Source organism: Alosa pseudoharengus, unplaced genomic scaffold (assembly GCF_046254945.1).
Source record: "Alosa pseudoharengus isolate Yale_2024_CS ecotype anadromous, Long Island Sound unplaced genomic scaffold, YU_APseudo_1.1 YU_APseudo_1.1_scf_2, whole genome shotgun sequence".
Taxonomy (NCBI): Eukaryota; Metazoa; Chordata; class Actinopteri; order Clupeiformes; family Clupeidae; genus Alosa; species Alosa pseudoharengus.
The window spans coordinates 46,540,813-46,562,389 of NW_027468663.1; the positions used below are offsets into that span (position 1 = coordinate 46,540,813).

The following is a 21,577-nucleotide window of genomic DNA, read 5'->3' on the forward strand; positions in this document are numbered from 1 at the left end:
TGGAGTATTTCTTAACCATAATATAAAGTATGCACAGTTGGACCCATAAAATGTCCAAAATTGTTTGCTGTCTATGGGTGGTCATAGTTTTTAAGCCATGGCTGTTATGATAACCTTGAGGAGTAAACTTGAAGAGTATACTTACTTTCTTATTTTCTTATTTAGACTGTCAGACACATAATATCCAGGGATGCATTTGTAACGGCAGACTGTCCCCACGTCGTGGCCACTACCATCACACTCGGGCACCAGGAGTCTGGCATTGGGCACCACTGGAGGATCTGGACACTCTGTCTTACAGTAGGCTTCAGGGTAGGACCAAAGGCCATCCTCCAAACATACCAATGTATCACTGTCCCCTGAGAAGTTCAAGCAAAGAAGTTCAATTATTCAGCCAAACAGGAGCACTTGTGAAGAAAGGTACAATTCTGATTCAGTATCTACTGTATGTCTGGTCTGATATCTATTGTCTGTATCTGATATATATAGTTGTTGTTATTGTTGTTGGTGGTACTGTCAATTGTATGTATTACTTGAACACATGGTATCAGTCCCCTTTCGTAAGTACTGAGACATGATATTGGATACCTGGCCTAATATACCCCATCCTAACATAACCCATTAGACGTTGTTGACAGTGATAGGTCCTGAATACATAATAACGCTTGCCATCTCTATCGTGACAGAGGAGGTGTTTTGGCTGATGGATGCCGTGTTTCTTTCCTATCTTTCCATCTTAAGTAGCCCCCTCACGGAACATGAGGGCCCCTAAACACGCCGGTGACCTGTGGGAAGCCCTGCCCCGAAGGAGCCCCTGGGCTGGGGGGGGTGGGGTGGTGGGGGTGGGGGTTGAGGGGTTCCTGCCGGCGTGCTCGCTGTGGTCGGCAGGGGCCGCAGGCCTCTCGGGCCGGTGTTGAATTAGATGAAACACTCTCTTGTTCTCTCCTCTTCCCTTATATCCTCTCCCCACCTGTGCTCAGGCCTCCTACCGCCAAGCCCTAGTTTCCTATTTACACAGTGGAAGGCAAGGGGCCTCCATCCTCTGGCACGCAACCAGCGCAGTGCTGCCAAGCAGACATCCCGGCCCTGAGCAGGAGGGAGACCTGACACACACACGCACACACACACACACACACACACACACACGCACGCGGGCGCACACACGCACACATACACCTACATGTACCGAATACACACGAACATACTGTACACACACACACACACACACACACACACACACACACATACACACACACACACACACACACACACACACATACATACACCTACATACACGGATACAAACAAACACACGTACAAGCACATGCACACCACACAAACAAACGGACACACACACACACACACACACATGGATTCACACACTCAGTGACTCATGTTTACTTGCATTTCCACTAAGACTGCAGCAAAAAAAACCGCTTCAACCTTTTGAGCAAATAAACCACTGACTTTTTGGGGCTTGTTTCTCTGAATATCCTCAGCTGTAAGGTGAAATGTCTATGTCTTCTATCTACATGCATGGAAGTGTCCCTCTGCACCTTGTAAAATAGCAGGGGCTTTGCAGGAGAAGGAGCACTGCTTTCCAAACGTTGTGCCTGACGGACATGAGAAGGTAGCAAAAAAGACGTGCGACTGATCGGGCAGCCCACAGTCCACCGCCTGGCACGTAACCACCCGCTCCCACACGCCATGACTGCAGCTCACATTGATGGCTCGCTGAAAAAGAGAAGATCAAGATAGACATACAAGTATTATGTGCATTTGTATGTGTTTGTGTCTGAAAGACAGACAGAGAGAGAGAAGAGAAAGTGAAAGTAACAAGAAAAAGAGATCTGCATCTTTGTCTCATTTACACACAAACATTCTACCTACACTCTGTCTCCCCCTGTGGAAGAAAGAGAGAAGGAGAAATTGCAACAAGGTCAAGGGTCAAACGAATACACTAGTGAAACACACGACTGCTGCATTTACTCAAAGGTAAGATCCACAGCCAGGGCCGGAGTGGGGCCACTTTTCAGCCCGGGAGTTTCAGGCCCAAGACCGGCCCACTTTTTGTGGTGGAAATTGGATAAATAAGGCAACATTTCAGCTCTTACTATCCTGTAGTTTTTATTATAGGGTAATATTCCACTATTCCACAAGGATAGGTTGATAAGTTAACAAAAACAGGAAGGAAGAAATAAAGCATTTGAAATGTATCCCACAATTCCACTAAGAGGCATATTGAACTACTGTATTGTTTACATGTTTTTTCTGCATGGGTCAGCTATCATGTTGTTGTTTGGTGATTTGCTCCTTTACTACACCCACTTCTGAGCAAACAAGCCATATAGGTTGATCATGTAGCCTTCCTGTGTCATAGCCTACTGTTCTTTCTTCCATAAAATAACTTTAATTCATATGTTAACTCTATTATCCTTTCTACTTGTCCCTATAGTCATCGTTAATTTCGGGCTCATCATTTTCAGCGGGGGACTGGCTGATCTGCTGCTCAGGCTACTTTTGTTTTTAGGCCTATAGGCTACTGCATACTAGATCAAGCTTGAGTTTTGTTATCAATATTTGCATAGTCTATGAATAGCCATATTGGATGATACCAAAATGCTAATATTTTAATTCATTTAATATGTTACTTGCGAATAGGTTGACAACGCTACAACGTCTAGTAGGTTATTAGCCTAAGTAGCCTACGCCGTTATAATCATGGGTATCTCTCTTTACCAGTTGCCACTTATGTCTGTCCTCTTCAAAAAAAATTGAAAGCATGCCACATTTGGCAGCATTTCCCTCCAATACTTTTCGTCTTTTTTACCTGGCCTTTTCAGTCCCTCATGGCATCTTTCTCCCTGACGCTTATCACTACGGTAGGGCCGGAACACCGGCCCGGCTGGTATCTGAGAAAACTTTTTAGGAAAGACGGGCTATATGGACCCAACCAATTAACTCTTCTTGGGAGGGGAGAACAACATGCAGAGGCTGCGGTGTTAGGCATAGAATGCGAACGTGTGTAGCCAACTTTAAGAGAAGATAGATTAACGTGACGAATGCCAATATATTTTCCTCGACCGGCCCAAAAGTGAAGCGGCCCACCGGGAATTCTCCCGATTGTCCCGATTCCCCACTCCGGGCCTGTCCACAGCTGTTTTCACCTAACGATACGGCGCTTGATTCCACATTCTCATATGGTTCACCTGTTCACCTGTCAACACGCTGTGGCTGGATGAGTCGTGAGCCCCTACCGTGGTACACAGCACGAGAGGAGCCGTCTGCTCACCTGATGGGATGGAAGGCCTTTGCCGCTGAGGACGCCGAGTGTGTAGCCGTGGTGGCAGAGGACCGAGCAGCGGGTCACATCGGTCCCGGCGGTGCACGTAACGAAGGCGTGCTCGATCTGCAATGGCCTGCAGCTGTCCACGCCACAGGGTCTGCGCGCACACCTACCGAGACGGACAGAGGAAACAAGAGAGAGAGAGAGATAGAGAGAGAGAGAGAGAGAGAGAGAGAGAGAGAGAGAGGGATTAGTCAAACCAAAGATATTACTATTGCATAGATATCTGTGGAAATACTAAAAGGTAAGAGCATTTTTAAAGATGAGAGCCAAACACTAGATGTGTTATGTTATGCATGTTTCTGTGCCAAAGTGTTTAACTGAAATAAATGCATTTTTCCTCCATGTGACATTTAGCTATTGTTTATATACCCACATTTTTGTATGTGAGGCTGTGTACTGTATACATAAGGGATTTCAATGATAACTGTAAGTCAGTGTATTGTGTTGTGTGTGGTGTGTGTGTATTGTGTGTGTGTAGTGTGTGTGTTGTGTGTGTATTGTATGTGTGTTGTGTGTGTATTGTGTGTTGTGTATGTATTGTGTGTGTTGTGTTTGTATTATGTGTGTGTGTGTGGTGTGTGTGTGTGTGTGTGTGGTGTGTGTGTGTGTGTGTGGTGTGTGTGTGTGTGTGTGTGTGTGTGTGTGTGTTGTGTTTGTATTATGTGTGTGGTTTGTATGTATATTGTGTGTGTGTGTGGTGTGTGTGTGTGTGTGTGTGTGTGGTGTGTGTGTGTGTGTGTGTGTGTGTGTGTGTGTGTGTGGTGTGTGTGTGTGTGTGTGTGTGTGTGTGTTGTGTTTGTATTATGTGTGTGGTTTGTATGTATATTGTGTGTGTGTGTGGTGTGTGTGTGTGTGGTGTGTGTGTGTGTGTGTGTTGTGTGTATTGTGTATTGTGTTGTATATGTGTTGTGTGTACGTGCTGTGTGTGTGGCCTGTGTGCACATTAGCATGTGGAGGTCATGGGAGAGCACACCCTCAGCGCACCCAGTCAGGGCAAAGGCGCTGAAGAGACAGGAGGTGCGCAGGGCCACGCCCGTCACGCCCACCAGCGCCGACGAGAAGTTGAGCAGCACGGCCGAGGTCAGGAAGAAGGGCGCGCTCAGGTTATGAGTCACGTTCACCACCAGGGGGTTATGCTGGCACGACAGCTCAAAGTCACCTGTGCAAATAAACACACACACACACACACACACACACACACACAGACACACACACAGAGCACTTAAAGGCTTAAAGGCAAAACAGGGTACAGACCACTGATGGATCCACAAGATGACACACACACACCACGCATTGGAAGATGACACACACACCATGCATTGGAAAACTTCAAGATGCCTCCTTTCACACAGCTGGGCTCTGATCCCTTTTGTGACTTTGTTTGCTAACGAATACATTACTTATGAGTAAGATTTCCACGCTGAGTACTGAATGCTGGAGTTCTCATGCAAATATCTGACTTGATTTAGTTTTATTAAGCTGGTGACTGAATGGAGTGGACAGTTTTATGATATGAGGGCTATAAAAATCCAAACGAAAATGATGTTGTTTATACACCACCACGCCTCAGTACATTACTTATGCATGACAAAATGTTATGTTTTTTCCCCCCACTGCTTTGTTTGTGTGCCTGTAAAGGAGATGAGGGCTTACCGAGCGAATGGTTTTTCCCATTAGTGTCACACAGCTGAATGGAGACGGTACTCCTGCAATGGTCGCCATGCCAACCTCCGTCGGACGTCAGATAGACGATAACGGAGGCTGCCACCCCCGGCTGCTCGAATCCAACCTTTTAAAAAAAAAAAAAGCAATTGTTCCATAATGAAAGTGCTATTGTCAGGCGCCCCTCACTCTCCCCCATGGAAGAGTGTACAGCACAGTACCTTGAGCCATACAGGCTGCTGCTGCTGCTGCTCATAGTAGCTGCCCATCTGTGCCGGAGCTGTGCATGGAACCCATGCCTCTTGTGTTACTGCGTTGTCTACGTCCATAGTCTGGGACTTGCACATCTGAGGGTGGGAGACAGACCGGCCAACAGGCATCACACAGACAGGTATGACACAGACAGGTAGGACACAGACACGCCACAGAAAAGAATGTGTTTTGTGTGGATAAATATGCCCATGTGATGCAAGCGAGTCGTTAATCACTGAACATATGCCCCTGCTGCTTAGAGGACATGACAATACAATATTACTCATAACTATCAGCTTAGCCAGGACCATGAGCTTAGGTGACAGACATTACATCAGGCATTAGCAACAGCGGTATCATACAGCAACTTATATCTTCTGTCAGTTATCAATGTAATGTGGACACATCCCGATCATATCATTGAACACCCATTATCACTCCTCGTGTCCTTTGTGATAATAGGATATGGTATGTGCTAGTACACAGTGATGACTAGTGTCGGCCCGAGAGCAGTGAAGTGTAAAATCTGGTTACCTGGGAGATAGACGGTTCCCCCGTGGCTGCGGCGGCTGGGCAACGCTGGTCATGGTGGGATGCCCAGGCGGCGGAGGCCCACTGGTCCGTGTAGCCGACGGGCGTGAAGTAGCCGCAGTCCTGCACACTGGAGCCCTTCTCGAACTCCTCACACACGCCATCGCCCTCAAAGACGTAGCACAAGCTCGGCTGACCTGTAGAAGACCGAAAGAATGCCCCCCCCGCCCCGCCCCGTCCACCATGGTCATTAACTTGACACAACAGGAATGCCAAATGCATTATAGTCACGAATGAGAAGTGGAGTCAGCCTCCAGCCATACCCCCCATACAGTGACCCTCTGCGTGTCCAAATCAATCTGGGGAGGACAGGTCTTTGAAAGCGGCCCATTTTCACAGTTGGTTAAATAAATGAAAGCTGGATCCGAAATATGCGAATGATTTCATGTGCAGGAATGTGTCGACTGGAGCGATTGTTTGCTTCATGAGATGGATGTGTGACAAAGACGTGCATGGGGAGGTAAGAATTAAGAGAGAGGGGAGACGCGTGCGTAATAACCCAAATATTCATTAGGAGATGGACTGAGGGAATGATGTCAGAATCGCAAACTCGGTGTTGGCCCTCGCTTCGCCTCAGACAGCTTTCAGGTGAAATGGAGGTGAGTCATCGCTGAGGTGTTTGGTGGGCACAGCTCTTCAAAGTCTGAGCCTTTCAAATCGAGTCCAACACCAAATTAAAACCACATCATCGCCATCAACCCCCTGACTGCATATATGCATTTCAGAATGGCTGACGGACATCACCTGTGGCTAAAATCAGACAGGGTGTCGGGAGAATGTGTGTGTGTGTGTGTGTCTGTCTGTCTTGGGTTCTTACTAGGCTGTTCACACCACAGTCTGTTTCATAACACTGCACGAAATGCCTGATGTTATATTTGGACCCATGGCTCAGGCAGATCCTTTCAATCCAGCAATTTACACTGATCTTAACACCCCAAGATTGGTTACAAGTTGTGTTGGAAAACTCAAATGAAATGAAAATGATTGCATGTGAGTCAGTCACTGTGCTGGGCTGTCACACGGCTTGGATTAGTTGTGGTTCCTCTAATATGTAACTATACATAGTGAACTGTTTTTTTTTTCTCTTCCTCTCCAGTTCATGTTTCATAGAAAACTCAGGCACATGGAAACAAGGTTCTAAGATATTTGTTTTTCATTATAGTCTCACTGACGTTCAGAAAACTAATACTCTAAAAGGTGTTCAAAAGAACTCATCTTCCACCAAAAAAATACCATCCCCATACAGAGAATACCTCACAAATATAACCCTCCATAAACAATATCAACTGACGATTCATGTTGCGATATTGTTAGTGCAATCTAAATCTAAATGTTAGTGAGGTTGACCATTCGCATGTGAATTGCCTCTCAAAGAGGTATTTTTTAACCCTGCTTTGTAGATTCTCACATCATGAGATAATTTTCACATTGAGTAAGTGTAGACAAGGGCATTGTTACTATGGCCACACTTCCCTGTGCTGTGCAGCGCCTTGCGTCCATGTTGCCAAATAGCAAAATGAAAACCAGAGATGTAAAACGGCACATAAACCGCTCTGCTTTATGTGTGTGGAAATCCGCCTGAAAATCACCAAGCTTCCATCAATACACACACCACCTCCAAATTACTTTACACTTCACTGCATCCCACAGAATCCAGTACTCCCAGCAAGCAAAACAACAAAACAAGCTGATTCTTTCTGCAGGGGGGGGGCTTTTCCTCCACAGATAATTCTTAAGACTTTATCATCCAGCACATTTTCTTTATCTATACATCATGGTTGCAGGTCCCAGGTGCACAGATACCTCTGTTACAAAACACATGTTTGGCTTGGCCAGGAAATCACAAGCTTGAGCTGAACTCTGACTGTTCTGAAACTGCTAACAATTATTCAAGTGGATGGACCCCATAAACATACTGTATACCTCTCGTCAGAACAGCGCAGTGGTCAGAGCATCCAGCCAGTGCTGGCCATGGCCATCGGCGGTGTCTCGGATCACAGCCCCCCCACCTCCGGCCCCCAGAGTCTGACTCACCTTCACAGTTGAAGCCTGGCTCCATCAGGCATTTTTTCGAGCAGCCGTCTCCATCCAAGAGATTCCCATCATCACACCTCTCCATCCTGCAGATATACAGACATACAGACAAAGAGAGAGGGAGAGAGAGAGGAAGGGAGGGATGGATGGAAGTAGTGAAGGAAGAATGGAGGGAGCGGGTGAAGGACAGTGAGAGCGAGAATGAGAACGAGAATCAGGGGAAGAGATCAAAAGAGGCCATGGCTCATGCTGCACATGTTTTGCATGTGCTGAAGCCCAGATGGGAGCCCAGATCGGCTCGCTCGCTCCAACGGCTGTTTCGGCGAGGACTCCGGGCCAAGCAGCTTCCAATACACATTAAAGTAGTGTGTGTGTGCGTGTGTTTATATGTGTGTGTGTCGGCAGAAATGGACCGGAGGTAGCAGAGGCACATACTGACCCTTGCAGCAGGCCGTCCCCACAGAAGGGCTGGGGGTGGCTGTAGAGCAACGGTGGGGAGAGCTCGCTCAGTCTGCCATCAGCATCCACCTGCACCCGGTACTGGTACTGCAAACCCCTCACCACATCCCTGCAGACGGCACACACAAAGGAAAGCAGGGTGTTACAAGACACAGAGTGTTACAATTAAACACAAACACACACACGCACACACACACACACACACACAATGTGTGCATTCGCACATAGACACATTTATGTGAAGATAAATAACACATTTGTTGGCTACAAATCAGCATCCTACAAAACAGTTTGCTTTACCTTGAGCACTTCAGCGCTGTGGGAAATGGATTTCCATCATGACTTTAGCAATGAGAAAAGCAATGAGTCACTTTGAGTAGATTCCTTCTATAACATGTGGCCCATTGCAAAGTGTAACAAAGTCTCTGATAACAGTAGAATTCAGTAGTCAGTATTCAGTAATAGAGACATCTGACCAAAAAGAAACTTTCCTGTTTCTATGGACATCAGCAAGCTCTGTCCTTGGGGCAGGGGGAACTGACCTCAGCGTCTGTGGAACAGCACACGGCGTGCTCTGGGTCTCCTGTACCTGCCCACATCGACAGGCTTTGGAACTATAAATACAGCGTTTCTACATTTCACTTGTTCCAGTCAGCCGTAAGGGATGCCTACCAGCCTGTTCCCTCCGAGCGGCCGCCAGCCCGGCTCCTGTTACCCCCCTGTACATATTTATTAATAATGGATCACTTCCAGGGGCGGGTGGAAGAGCTGGCCTCAAACACTCTTCTCCATTCTCCTTATCAAACATGTGGATGAGAAGTCGGTTTTTGCCAGTATTTATATGTCACGTGTTTAGTTTTGTTTATTTTTTTTAGTATAGTTGTATTTTGTTTTTTAATCATGTATTGTAAAATTCGAAATAATGAAATTATAAGCACATAAATGTGGGTAAATGTAACTTTAGGATGACACAGCTGAGGGCGTGAGCGAGAGCTCAGGTGAAGTCTGGGATGTCTGCTCTGCTCTGCTCTGCTCTGCTCTGTGTGTGGATCTAGCGAGCGATAAATCCTCTGGCGTGTGTAGTGGCAGCAGCCTGCGCTGCGCGAGGAGAGCCGTGTCCAGGAAGTGTCTGGTTTCGCTGCAGTCCTCTTGGTGGCAGTGCAGCACAGCCTCCCCTGGTGCTGGTTCAGCGCGACCTCCCCGAATGCAGACCACCTCCCGCCAGGACTGCTACTGCCTGCTGTTGTTTCTCTCTCTCTCATTCCCTCTCTCTCTCTCTCTCCCTCTCTCTCACTCTCTCTCTCAATTCAATTCAATTCAATAAGCTTTATTGGCATGACCGTTAAAAAAGAAATAGTGTTGCCAAAGTAAATTCAGTACAAAAATCAGCACACAGAATAACATAGACAGATAGACAGACGCGCACACGCACACACGCACACACGCGCACATACACACACACATACGAACACACACACATTTTAATTTGTTACAACATATTTAAACTAACCATTGTTTGTATAAATATACAAAACAGATCAAATAAACAAGAGAAATGGTGTAACAGACAGAGTGGAGTCGAGGGCAGTTTTGTGTTATTGGGCGAGCATAGTTTTAGGGAATGCCTTCTCTTACATTGTGGAAGAAGGAAACATGGCATGCCATGGAACCTGGGGTGATTTTTCTGAAGCTTCCAAAGTATTGGTCTCTTTGGGGCTGATATTTATCAAACTATAGAATGAAGTGCACCTCTGACTCTAACTCCCCTGTCATACAGTGACCACATACCCTTTGCTCTTTGGGTAACCATGCTTTTTTGTGTCTGCCTTTCTCTATGGCTAGATTGTGGTTACACAGCCTGTACTTGGTGAGGATCTGTCTCTGCTTTGTATCTCTGACAGTGTAGCTGCTAGAGATATTTAGCCAATTGACCATCTTTTAATGGCCTTTTAATTTGTCTTCTGTTTTTGATTTTTTTCTTTTTTTTTCTTCTTATCTTGGCTACTTTTGTTTAGTTGTAGAGCAATGCTGGTCTGAACATAATCTGTGTTAGGGGCTTGTCAGTTAGCTTCTACAGGGTGTTTATCCCATCTAGTGTAGTCTTGCTTACTGAGTGGACCCCATCTCTCTCTCTCTCTCTCTCTCTCTCCCTCTCTCTCTCTCTCCTTTTTCACAGTGTGCTGTCTCAACTTTTCACTGTGACATTCTCTCTATTTATCCCACTATATTCTCTACTCCTCTTTTTATCTCTCTCCTTCACTCATTCCCTCTTTTCTCTCTCTCACTTTCTCACTCCATATGTTTCCATCTGTACTCCTCTCTCACTACACCACCACCACTACCACTCTCCCTTCCATCACTCCTGCTGCCCCCCCGCCCCCCCCCCCCCCCAGCCAAATGACAGGTCTCTCACTTATCGCGCACTAACCGCGGCGAGAGCGCCCGGACCCTTCGGTGGGAGCGGAAACAGACGAGGTTTTGCTCCAACCAGCCACAGGTGTTTACTGTTTCTACTGGTAAAACGGTCACATTTGGTTTAGATTCCAGAGTCTGCCGCTCTCTCTGTCTCTCTCTCTCTCTTTCTCTCTTGCTCCAACCCCTCTCACCCTCCTCTCCACTCCACATAACTCAATTCCCTTTGGTTTTTACATCTTTTTGCACTTACAGGCCTGGTGGATGGAACTTTCTGCAGATGAAACAGCCCTGTTTTCCTACTAATGCCTGGACGTTTCAGGCCACTGGATGTATTTGAGTAGCACTATATTTTGGAACAAAAGGTGGAAGGCTGTGTACAGTACAATGATGAGCTGAACACAAACATACAGTGGACTCAACATGCTGCATAAATCAAGTGATTCAAGAAATGATCATAAAATGACCATAACAGGAACTCTGAAAAACAAAAATATATTTTATATAAAACAAATGTGTATTATTGATATACATTTTCTGTGATTTTTCTGCTTTACTGTATGCTCGGAATCTCAAAGATGGCAACAGGTCAACATCTTTACTGTGGAAATGCATTCCAGTGCTATACCCACATATCATACAGTACCATATTAAACTGAACCAGTCTCATTTTTCTCATTCAGTGGCATTGTGTCCCTATTAGCAAAGTCACTTTTCCTATAGACCTTTTCCCTTTAACCTATTGGTGAACCTAGACCTAATCTTGACACAGCAATGTCTTTCTAGAACCCAACGCGCCACTACTCGCCTGTCTGTGTAGGTCAGCTGACTCAGGTGCACAGGGCCTCGTTCCTTCGTGAAGGCTGGCGTCCTGTGGAGCCGGTAGCGCAGAGGCTGGCAGCTGGAGCAGAGTGTGTTGCGGGGCCGCGAGGTCAGCAACATGGCATCGATCTCCATCTTCTTGTCGAAGGTGTGGATCTTGACGGTGGCCACTCTCTTACTGGTGTGCACTCGGAGCGTGAGAGGGACGTCACAGAGGACACTGTGAGGGCCCATGTGGAGCGTCTCGCCAGTCTCCAGGATGAACTCTATATCAGATATGGCTGGATTACCTGCAGAGAGAGAGAGAGAGAGAGAGAAAGAGAGGGTCATTATCTCTCAGAATGAACAAGAGAGAAAAATCAGAAAAAGAGAAGAAAATACTGAAGGTGAAAATTCGCTCATCTGTAACTTTATTTAGCATTATTCCAACAAAAAGCACATTGTGTACTAAACACAGTGTTTCTCAAACTTTTTCAGACGAAGGACCACTTAACCAATAAAAAAGAAACGGACGGACCACTTAGCTAAAAAAAAAAAAAGATTAGACCTACTTCAACAGTATATTAGCCTACACAATAGGCCTACGAGCCACCTTGCTTATTGTCTTTGCACTTTGCTTATTGTGTCAGAGGATTCATATAATTTAAACTGGCATAGTTTACATGGACAGTGTTCCAGAACTGTTTGGATTTACATACATACAACTGAACTATATTAGATTTTACCACGTTTGCTCGCGGACCACTTAGGATAGCTTGCGGACCACCAGTGGTCCCCGGACCACGCTTTGAGAAACACTGTACTAAAGAATAAGAGAGCAAAAACAGCATTGTATGGTAGGAATGTAGACACTGTCACTATCTGTTCTGCAAAGTCATTGGCCACGGCTGCAGCTGGGAGAGAGGGGGTGGACAGGACTCACTGGCTGAGATGTAGGTGACCCAGACGGTCAGGCTATCAGGGACAACGGGGTGGAGGAAGAGGAGCTCCAGCACGCAGCCCTCGCCCAGGGGACAGGGTGAGGTCATGTTGGCATCGTACAGGCTCACCTCAGGGCTCCAGGTCTGCATGCTGGGCTCACATGGCTGGTACACATCAGGGGCACCTACACACACACACGCACACACACACACGCACACACACACACACACACACACACACACACACATAGAGGGACACACATTTTAACAATACTTTTATGTCCACATGGACAAAAATGGTGCAGGGACACAAATATTAAACCAGTGGCATACAGCAGGTCTTCACAATATCACTCAATAAGCATAATACTAATTATCAAGTATCAATACTAGTATCAACGTAACAACGTCTCCGCATATGTGGCGGCGGCTGCCACACACACACACACACACAGACAGACACACACACACACACACACACACACACACACACCAAAATTTAAGCTTAAGTGCCATTCTAGAATCTCACATAAACCCACATATTACAGTAAATTGAATTTATTCTGTAGGGTTTTGAGTATAAACCTAAACACACACACACACACACACACACACAGATTTCATCCATGAGGGTGGAGTAGTGAAAGTGAACAGTGTTGAAGGCTGCGCGCTGAAGAGGGTGTATGAGTTCAGCAGTGAGGGAAGTGAGGGGCACCTGGAGAGCAGAGAAAGAGGGAAGAGGAGAGTGAGGTGGAGAGAAAGAGAGGGAGAGGGAGAGAGAGAGGGAGTGAGAGAGAGAGGGAAGAGGAGAGTGAGGTAGAGAGAGAGAGAGAGAGAGAGTGAGAGAGAGAGGGAGAGAGAGACGGAGTGAGAGGGAGAGAGAGAGAGAGAGAGAGGGAAGAGGAGAGTGAGGTAGAGAGAGAGAGAGAGAGGGAGTGAGGTGGAGAGGGAGAGAGAGAGAGTGCATCTGGGGGGAAAAACACACACACCCTGGCAATGGATGTGAAGGGCAATTTTACAGCCATCAATCGCCCCCAAAAGTGGCAGGTGAACTTAAAGCAAGGGAGACGGATTGAGAGGCTAATTGGGGAAGACAGGGCCCACTACATAACTTCTGAGACCAGAGCTAATGCTCTCAGGGCCGCGAGGAGTGGGGGCAGCCAGAGCAGGTAACCCAAGAGGAACAGGCCCGCTCGTGGACTGGGCCTGGTGGGGGTGGGGGTGGTGGATGTGGTAAGGTTGTTCTCAGGCATAAGCTGCCCCTCAACATCTCCAGTACTGTGTGTATGAAACCTTAGGAACACTCAGTAGCAGAGGGCCAGCAAAAGCAACCAGACGGGCCAGTAAGAGCACGGCCTCACACTGCCCAGTGCAATACTAGGGACAACAGATGTAAATTAGCCTTGTGGCTATAATCTGTCCCAATTATATATTGAGCATTGTCCCTGTCAAATAAACGTAAATAAATAAATAAAACATACAGTGCTACAATACTACTCTGAAGGGGTGGCTGTGGAGGTCAGGGGGCACTGCGGATGGACAAACGGGGGACACTATGCCTGTCCTCTGCCACTGCGTATGCACTTGAGAGCGGCCTCACATGTGCGGACGTGTGCAGGGTAAACAGCGACGGGCCAAGGCAAACCATAAAACTAAATTGGTCAGATAAACAGAGCAAGGGCCTCCACACAGGGCCGGCGGTAATGGCTCTATCAGATGTGCGCTAATGTGCCCGCGGGGAGAGGCCTCGCGGCAAGATCAGTCACGGTGGAATCCTTCCCGCTTTCAGCAACTTTAACCATGTCACTGCTCCCCATGCACCTGACACACACACACGCACACACACACACACACACACACACACACACACACACACACATACATACACACTGGTCTTGGCTGATGGTCACTGCTTCTTGTGTACCCAACACACACACAGCACTTGGCCATCGGCACATGGCCTTTTACAAGAGGGCAGCGCAGGTGGCCACCAGTTCCAGGAAACCTGAACGTGCAGAAAACTTTTGTGGCATGTGTCTTTTGTAGAGGCGTCAGTGAATCCTGAATGCATGTTAATAACTAGGAGAGTGTTATCTGCAAATAAAACCTTTTCCAAAAAGTAGCCATTGTCAAATCTAGATAAATTATCATACATATGGTCATATATGTATATATTCACAATATGTTCATCACATGTATGTATGCCACATATGTATTTTGGTCCATGTGCCTTCCCTACTAAATCCTTTCAAAATAATTTACAGTTCATAAAATTTCTTTAAAAGTAAATGCATAAGTAACCTATCCATCTGATTCAAAATATAACACCTGCTGCCAAATAATACTTAAGTTTGGCCAACAAATGAAGTGTTATTTTTCATGTGTACATGCCAGCAGAGGATTTCCCAATATTTATATTGACATTTCAAAGGCATAAGCTTATCCACATTGTGTCAAAGAATGGGCCGCTCCACAACTCAAAAGACCTGATTGAAATAATCAGGAACATCTGTTAGATGGAGAAGAAAGTTGCAAGGCTTTGCAGGATGCACAAAGATTTTTTTTTTTTTCTCAATGACAACCTCGGCCTGGACTCTGTCCAATATTACCAAAACCTGAACGTGGGCCAAGGGCCCCCTTTTAAAGGGCCAAAACCCATGGATTCTTTATCTTGGCAATTATTCTTTAATGATTTATTCTTTAAAAATGTTCCAGACTTCCTTAGACTTGCACGCACCTGGCTCCAAAGTGAGCTTTAGGTTCATCCTCAACAAATGCACACCAGCTAGGAAGAGTTGCCAGCCCAAATTGCCTGTGTTTTTGTCTGCATTAATCAAACAGGAGGTATTGTTTTGATGTCACTGATTACCCACCACTGCCTTATGATACTGTACACTCAGCAACACACATGAGCATCATAGGAAATGGTTTGCATATGTATTGAACGTGTGCCATTGTTTTCCCTTTGTTGAGAGAAACACCCATGTGGATACAGACATATTTCAGTCATATCTGATTTGCAGTATAATAACATTACAACATGAGACACTCTGTTGTCTGTACTACTCCAAGGTATTGTGCCAAATATGCACTTTAAACCAGCTTTACGTAAATGAGTAATAATGACCAAAATGGGAAAATAGAACCTTGCTGCGATCCCTTTAATTTAGAAGACTAGTGCCAGTCTAAATTGGACATCACATAAAAACTAAGTGAGAAAGGCAATAAAACGTAATGTCACATCGTTCGCTGTAGTTTTAAAGTTTTATAGCTTTAATAATTCGCCTTACTACTTTCTGAGGGTTTTATGTTTCCAGTTTCAGTGCACATTATCATACTTACATAACACGGTGTACGGCCAGAGGGATGAAAGAGCTCGGCGTTAACTCACCAACAGCTTCTTCGGGCGTCCAGTACCCGGAGGTGTCGCATGCATGAGGGGACGAAGCTTCGTGGGCATATTGATGAAGGACCCCATCCTCATCACATTTCTGGCAGTTCACATCACCCTCCCTGAAAAGAGAGGAAGAGAGACAGAGAAAGAGAAAGAAAGAGAGAGACTGGATGTCAGATGTTTTTTGGTTACTTTTGATAGTCTTTTTACTTTTACTTTTAATTGTCTTTGAGAGAGTCGTTATACAAACAACAAAACACGACACACACACACACACACACACACACACACACACACACACACACACACACACACACACACACACACACACACACACACACACACCTCTGATAGAGTGGACCACTGATTGGAGACAGCCAGTGGATTGAGACTGAGTCTCCTGTCTGGCCAACCACCATTGGTGCAAGAGGAACTGGGGCGGGTTCCATTGGTGCAAGAGGAACTGGGGCGGGTTCCATTGGTGCAAGAGGAACTGGGGCGGGTTTTCGGTCCTCCACCCAACTTCGGTAGATTAAATCTACGTAGCAGTGCATCCTCGCCACTTGATTGGGTGTGAAGTGATTGGTGCAGTTATCATCTGCCAAAATAAAAATGTAGATTTGATTTAACTTATCTATTTGTAAGGACAACACAGATTAATCAACATTTCTGTATTATGTGCATGTATCCTGTAGCCAACTGGCTTATTTACAACTGTCGTCGATTGGCTAGATGTTTTGATAAGACACAAGAAGTCTTGTCCAGATGTTTTTGAGAGCCATTTAGGTGATAATCATCGCCTATGAAATAGGAATGCTGAGCAATGCTGGTTACCTGTGTAGCTCATGTAGTTGCTGTACGGTGTGTTGTAATAGTGGGTCAAGCCACAGGTGTCATTGACTGGGTCTGGATCGCGGCAAGCCTTGGACTTAGGGGTGGGTGCTGTGTCGGCACACAAGTCGCCCGTCTCCATGGACGCCTCGATCTCTTGGCAGGGGTCATCACACGACTCCCGCTCACTGACGCCTTTGAAAACGTGGTAGAGCCCGAAGATGTGGCCCATCTCGTGGATCATGGTGTTATTGTGCCCCACAGTGCCATAGTAAGAGGGGTTTAGAATCATGCCACCTAGAACAGGAGCAATGCATTTCATTACTTCCTTTCATCATTTATTTTCAATGGATTTCCAGAACCTCACTTCAAAGCAGAAAAACTTACAAAACTTTATTGAGAGATGTCTATGAAAATCACAGGCAATGTAGAAATATTTCAATGTGTCGGACACAGAAACATCAGACGGTCACATTTCACAGGTGATGTATTAAAGGAACCGTATGTAAGAAATGTATTTCAATTAATCATAAAATGGCCCTGATATGTCACTAGACATTAAGAAATCATGTTCATTTCAAATGTTTATATCACTGACAACAGTAGTCCGGCCAGGATATTGTCATTTAAAAAGTGAAGTTGCAGCCCTCAACTGATGTTGATGTTGTGTTTTGTCCTGTCATGTTGTGTTTTGGCCTGATGCGCCACCCTCCACCTATCTACTAATCACAGTCAGTAGTGTTTCGCCATCCGGGTTGGCAACCTCGAGTCAGGGGGGAGGGGGAGGGGATACACCGCTCTACAGTAATTTGAAAGTGATTGCAGTCCCATTTTTGGCCACAATCTTACATATGGTTCCTTTAAATCAGTGGTTCTCAACCTTTTTTCAGTGATGTACCCCCTGTGAAATATTTTTTCAGCCAAGTACCCCTTAACCAGTGCACAAGAATTACCGCTACGCTTCAACCACGACTCCATCGTTTGAGTTTTGACAGTGATTGACAGGTGATGGCGGGTGGCATGTGACAGGTTGGGTCGAACCATCCTGGTATGGGGGGCACTCTGGTTTTTTAGGATAATGAAATTGAATAGCCTACTGAAATATAAAATTCATTTTATGAACTTATATTTTCCTAAAATATTGATTAAATAATTGTTTTTAAAGTATTTTTGCATGGATTCTACTTTTTAAATATATGTATATTTTAAAATCTCACGTACCCCCTAGAGTGCCTTCACGTACCCCCATTTGAGAACCACTGCTTTAAATAATACACAACAAATAATAACCAATGATTTTAAGTTGCTGTCACAAGCTTAAGCTGAAAGCTGTTTTAAAGTTTAAAGGATAATTCCGGTATTTAGCACTTTGAGTCCCTTTTCTGGTTTGTTTTGGATAGGGATGCACCGAATCCAGATTTTTGGGGTTCGGCCGAATACCGAATCCACTGGTTAAGATTCTGCCGAATCCGAAACCGAATCCTACTCCATCCTCAGTCCATTAACACAGTAAGCACATTTATGAAGTAAATAACATCCACAGCAGTGTATATTTAATTTTATTTTAACTGTAAAAAAGGCAACATTAGGCCAGGATGACTATTTTGACAATTAGGCCATCTCAAGATCCAACCAATAGCCTATACAAAATATGAGTCTTAATCCCATAAAGTACAAAGTACAAACCAAAGTGCAACCAAGTAGGCTACAAACCAAAATCTTTCAGTTTTCACCAAAGTGCAACAATGCAAATAAAAGTTTTTTTTTAAATCAAAATGTTTGGTGACTAGCTAATGGTTGGCTATTGAACAATTACTCAAAAAACTGCTGTTGTTTTGGTTGGAACAGCTAAACTACGATTAACAGTAGCCAAATATAACACAAAATTGTAGGCCTAATCACACACCTATAACCGTAACCTGTAGGCTAACCTCAACCTCTTACATGAAATGAATGTTCCCTTTCAGGAAAACAAGACGCTCGGCATTAAGAGGTGACAGCCGGATGCACAACTCGTATTCTTTCGAATGTTTCATACGCAAATGTTTTAACAGCGGCGATGTTATGTACTGTTTAGGGTCCTTACCACCACGAGACAAAACGGCATTGCAAATTGAACATGTAGCTCGACTAGAATCACCTTCTTTGGACTGAAAGTACTGCCAAACAACACTTTTTCTGCTCACGAGTTCCATTTTCACTTTCTCACTCACACAGCCTGAGCTACTGCATTCGAACGGGCCACCTACGTAAACACCTTCCTATAATCAACGGCGGCGTCATGACGTCGACCAGCGTAGCGCACATAGTGTAAGCGTAGGGTTCGGTTCGGTGGGGGAAAATTCTAAGGTTCGGCAGAAACCGAACCCCGTCAAAAAATCCAATATTCGGCCGAATCCGAAACCGAATCCTGGATTCGGTGCATCCCTAGTTTTGGATAAACTAGAGTGGTGGACACCGAAATTTTGACGATGGGTCCTGTCTCGACTTTTTGACTAATTTTGAATCGCCTGACTGGCTGGCTATGGGCATGCACAAACATGTCCTTAAAACAACCCTTAACATTCGTTTTCAAAACTGTGCAACTCACCGAGTGGTTGGTGGTGTTCGTTGGTTATTAAAAACAAATATATCAGCGCAATGTATGATTTCAATCCGTGTTATTTGCTATTGTGGAGCTATTTTTTCAGATATCTCACAACCGTGTATAAACTTCCGCTCAATATTTGAGTCTGAAGCATGGACAGTAAAAGAAGGTCTCGCAGGGGAAAGATTACAACCGTAAACAGACCCCCTTTCCGTTTTCGTAGCGCAGTGATATCAAGGAGCAATGAGTCTTTCAACAGAAATCAATGGGATTTTACAAAGTGCCAAATAAAACACGACAGAAACTGTATGGAAACATTTGAAAAACACAGCAGGTAAGGAATTGTTTGAATCCATAAAATAATTTAAAGTCTATTTGCAGCATTTCTTTGAAGCAATTTATGGAATATGGACGCTGTTGCTATTACTCTTTGTTAACTTTAAAAGAGAAACAAAATAGACGGCTATTTGCTCTCGGACAAAAAACACTGCTTTGGCCGGTCAGAGATTATCTTCTGAACTATTCCAGAGACGCTTGCTCAAGACACAAGCTTTCATCGGCCACTGATAGGATGGCTGGGTAGTGTGGAAAAAAACAAGTCTGGGAAGAAAACACCCATCCTCCTTTGAAATTCCCTCTCTGAAATAGCAGGCCGGCCAGAAAAATGAGAGACTGCCTTGCCAAGCATGCCTGTTAGACGCAGATCATTTGCCACCCTACTTCCAGGTCAACACTCCATTACTGTGATCAGATTTCATTTAAATTGCTCAGAGCATTAACTTGAATTTGTCCCTAGACATGAAACATCGAGGCACTTTCACAAATAATCTGGTGATTTATCTGGAATCAAAGTAGAGCACTGTTTTGCCAAAGCCCACACCATAAACTGTATCCTGCCAATTTATGGGAAACTAATCTCTCCATTTAACCTTCATGTAGGTCCACTGAACATTTGTGGGCAGAAAGAATGTTGCAATGATGTCTGCAGAGGTTTGTCTCTGACATGACAGTATATCAAATGTATTTATTTTAAAACCAACAATAAAAATAACAGCATCTACTCTTGTTTATTCCTGCATTAACAACACTTAATAAGACAGTATCCCATTCTTGTGTGCAGATGTCTTTCTTTCTCTCCCTGTTCCAGATTACTGATGATGAGCTGGAGAAGACAGCTCTGTGGAAGTGTGCAGCCATCCTTAAGGATCAGTGTGTTGATGTAGTGTTGTTCTGTGGAAGAAGACAGGGCCATCTGTGCAGGAATGCAGGCAGTCCCCAGGGCTCTGGATGAATGTGCCGGGAGATACACACAAGCTCCAGGGGCAACATCAGATAGCTCTCTGACTTTAAAATGCAGACATTCCCTCCATCTCACTCTCTGTATCTCTCTCTCTCTCTCTTTCACACACACACACACACACACACACACACATTCACGCACACGCACACACGCACATGCACACGCACACACACACACACACACACACACACACACACAGACACATACACACACACACACACACATAGACACACACACACATACACACATTCATATTCTCTGTCTTTCCCTCTCTCATTCATATTTTCTCTATCCACACATTTCTGCATGTCTCGGTCTTCTCTCTCTCTCTCTCTCTCTCTCTCATACACACAATCACATTATGGAGGTGAGCAAATTGCCCATGTTCAAATCAGCAGTCTTTTATATTTGAAACTCCTAATTGAAAGCCAGTCCTTGTTATGTAGGCTTAACCAATGAACAACTTGCTGAATCAGTAAAAGTTTTGCACAGGAAACAAATCTCCGTTTTAAAAAAGGAGATTGGCCCGTGCACGTCTATTCTTTCTTTAATGAGCTCTACAACACAGCAATAATGAAGACAATAAAATCGGCTGGCAGGTGAAAGTAGATGGCAACAGCGCTTCACCCACTCTGTTTTTGTTTGGTTGTTGTGGGGGGTTCTTTCATTCTTTCACCCATTCTTTTACACTGGAAAGCCTTAATGATCCGGAGGGAATCTACAGGGAAATCTATGCGTGCCGCAAGTGTTTACGCTTATATCCAAGATTACAGCTCATTAATCCCATAACGGAAAACACTGAAAAAAGGAGTGAGTAAGGGGAACGAGAGAAGAAGGGGGTCGTGAGAGGCCGACAGAGAGCTATTTTAGTGCCCATTTATGATTCACAAAGTGGATGCTGGGGCAGGCCGGGTCAGGGAGGCCCATGATCTGATCCCCATCCCAGCAACAGCTCCATACAGTT

General features: G+C 45.1%; 1 protein-coding gene across 1 annotated transcript in view; it reads right to left on the bottom strand.

The window, feature by feature from the left end:
- Window positions 1–21,577, bottom strand: part of pappa2 (pappalysin 2) — a 46,436-nt gene that overhangs the window by 10,709 nt on the left and 14,150 nt on the right. The window contains exons 4-17 of the mRNA XM_076295229.1: window positions 16,730–17,023; window positions 16,241–16,493; window positions 15,893–16,014; window positions 12,504–12,686; window positions 11,568–11,871; window positions 8,328–8,456; window positions 7,889–7,974; window positions 5,798–5,991; window positions 5,233–5,358; window positions 5,003–5,138; window positions 4,334–4,508; window positions 3,293–3,455; window positions 1,557–1,734; window positions 146–359 (exon numbers count right to left, since the gene is read on the bottom strand). Of these exons, the coding sequence (XP_076151344.1) occupies window positions 146–359; window positions 1,557–1,734; window positions 3,293–3,455; window positions 4,334–4,508; window positions 5,003–5,138; window positions 5,233–5,358; window positions 5,798–5,991; window positions 7,889–7,974; window positions 8,328–8,456; window positions 11,568–11,871; window positions 12,504–12,686; window positions 15,893–16,014; window positions 16,241–16,493; window positions 16,730–17,023 (2,557 nt within the window). The remainder of the gene's footprint in view (window positions 1–145; window positions 360–1,556; window positions 1,735–3,292; window positions 3,456–4,333; window positions 4,509–5,002; window positions 5,139–5,232; window positions 5,359–5,797; window positions 5,992–7,888; window positions 7,975–8,327; window positions 8,457–11,567; window positions 11,872–12,503; window positions 12,687–15,892; window positions 16,015–16,240; window positions 16,494–16,729; window positions 17,024–21,577) is intronic.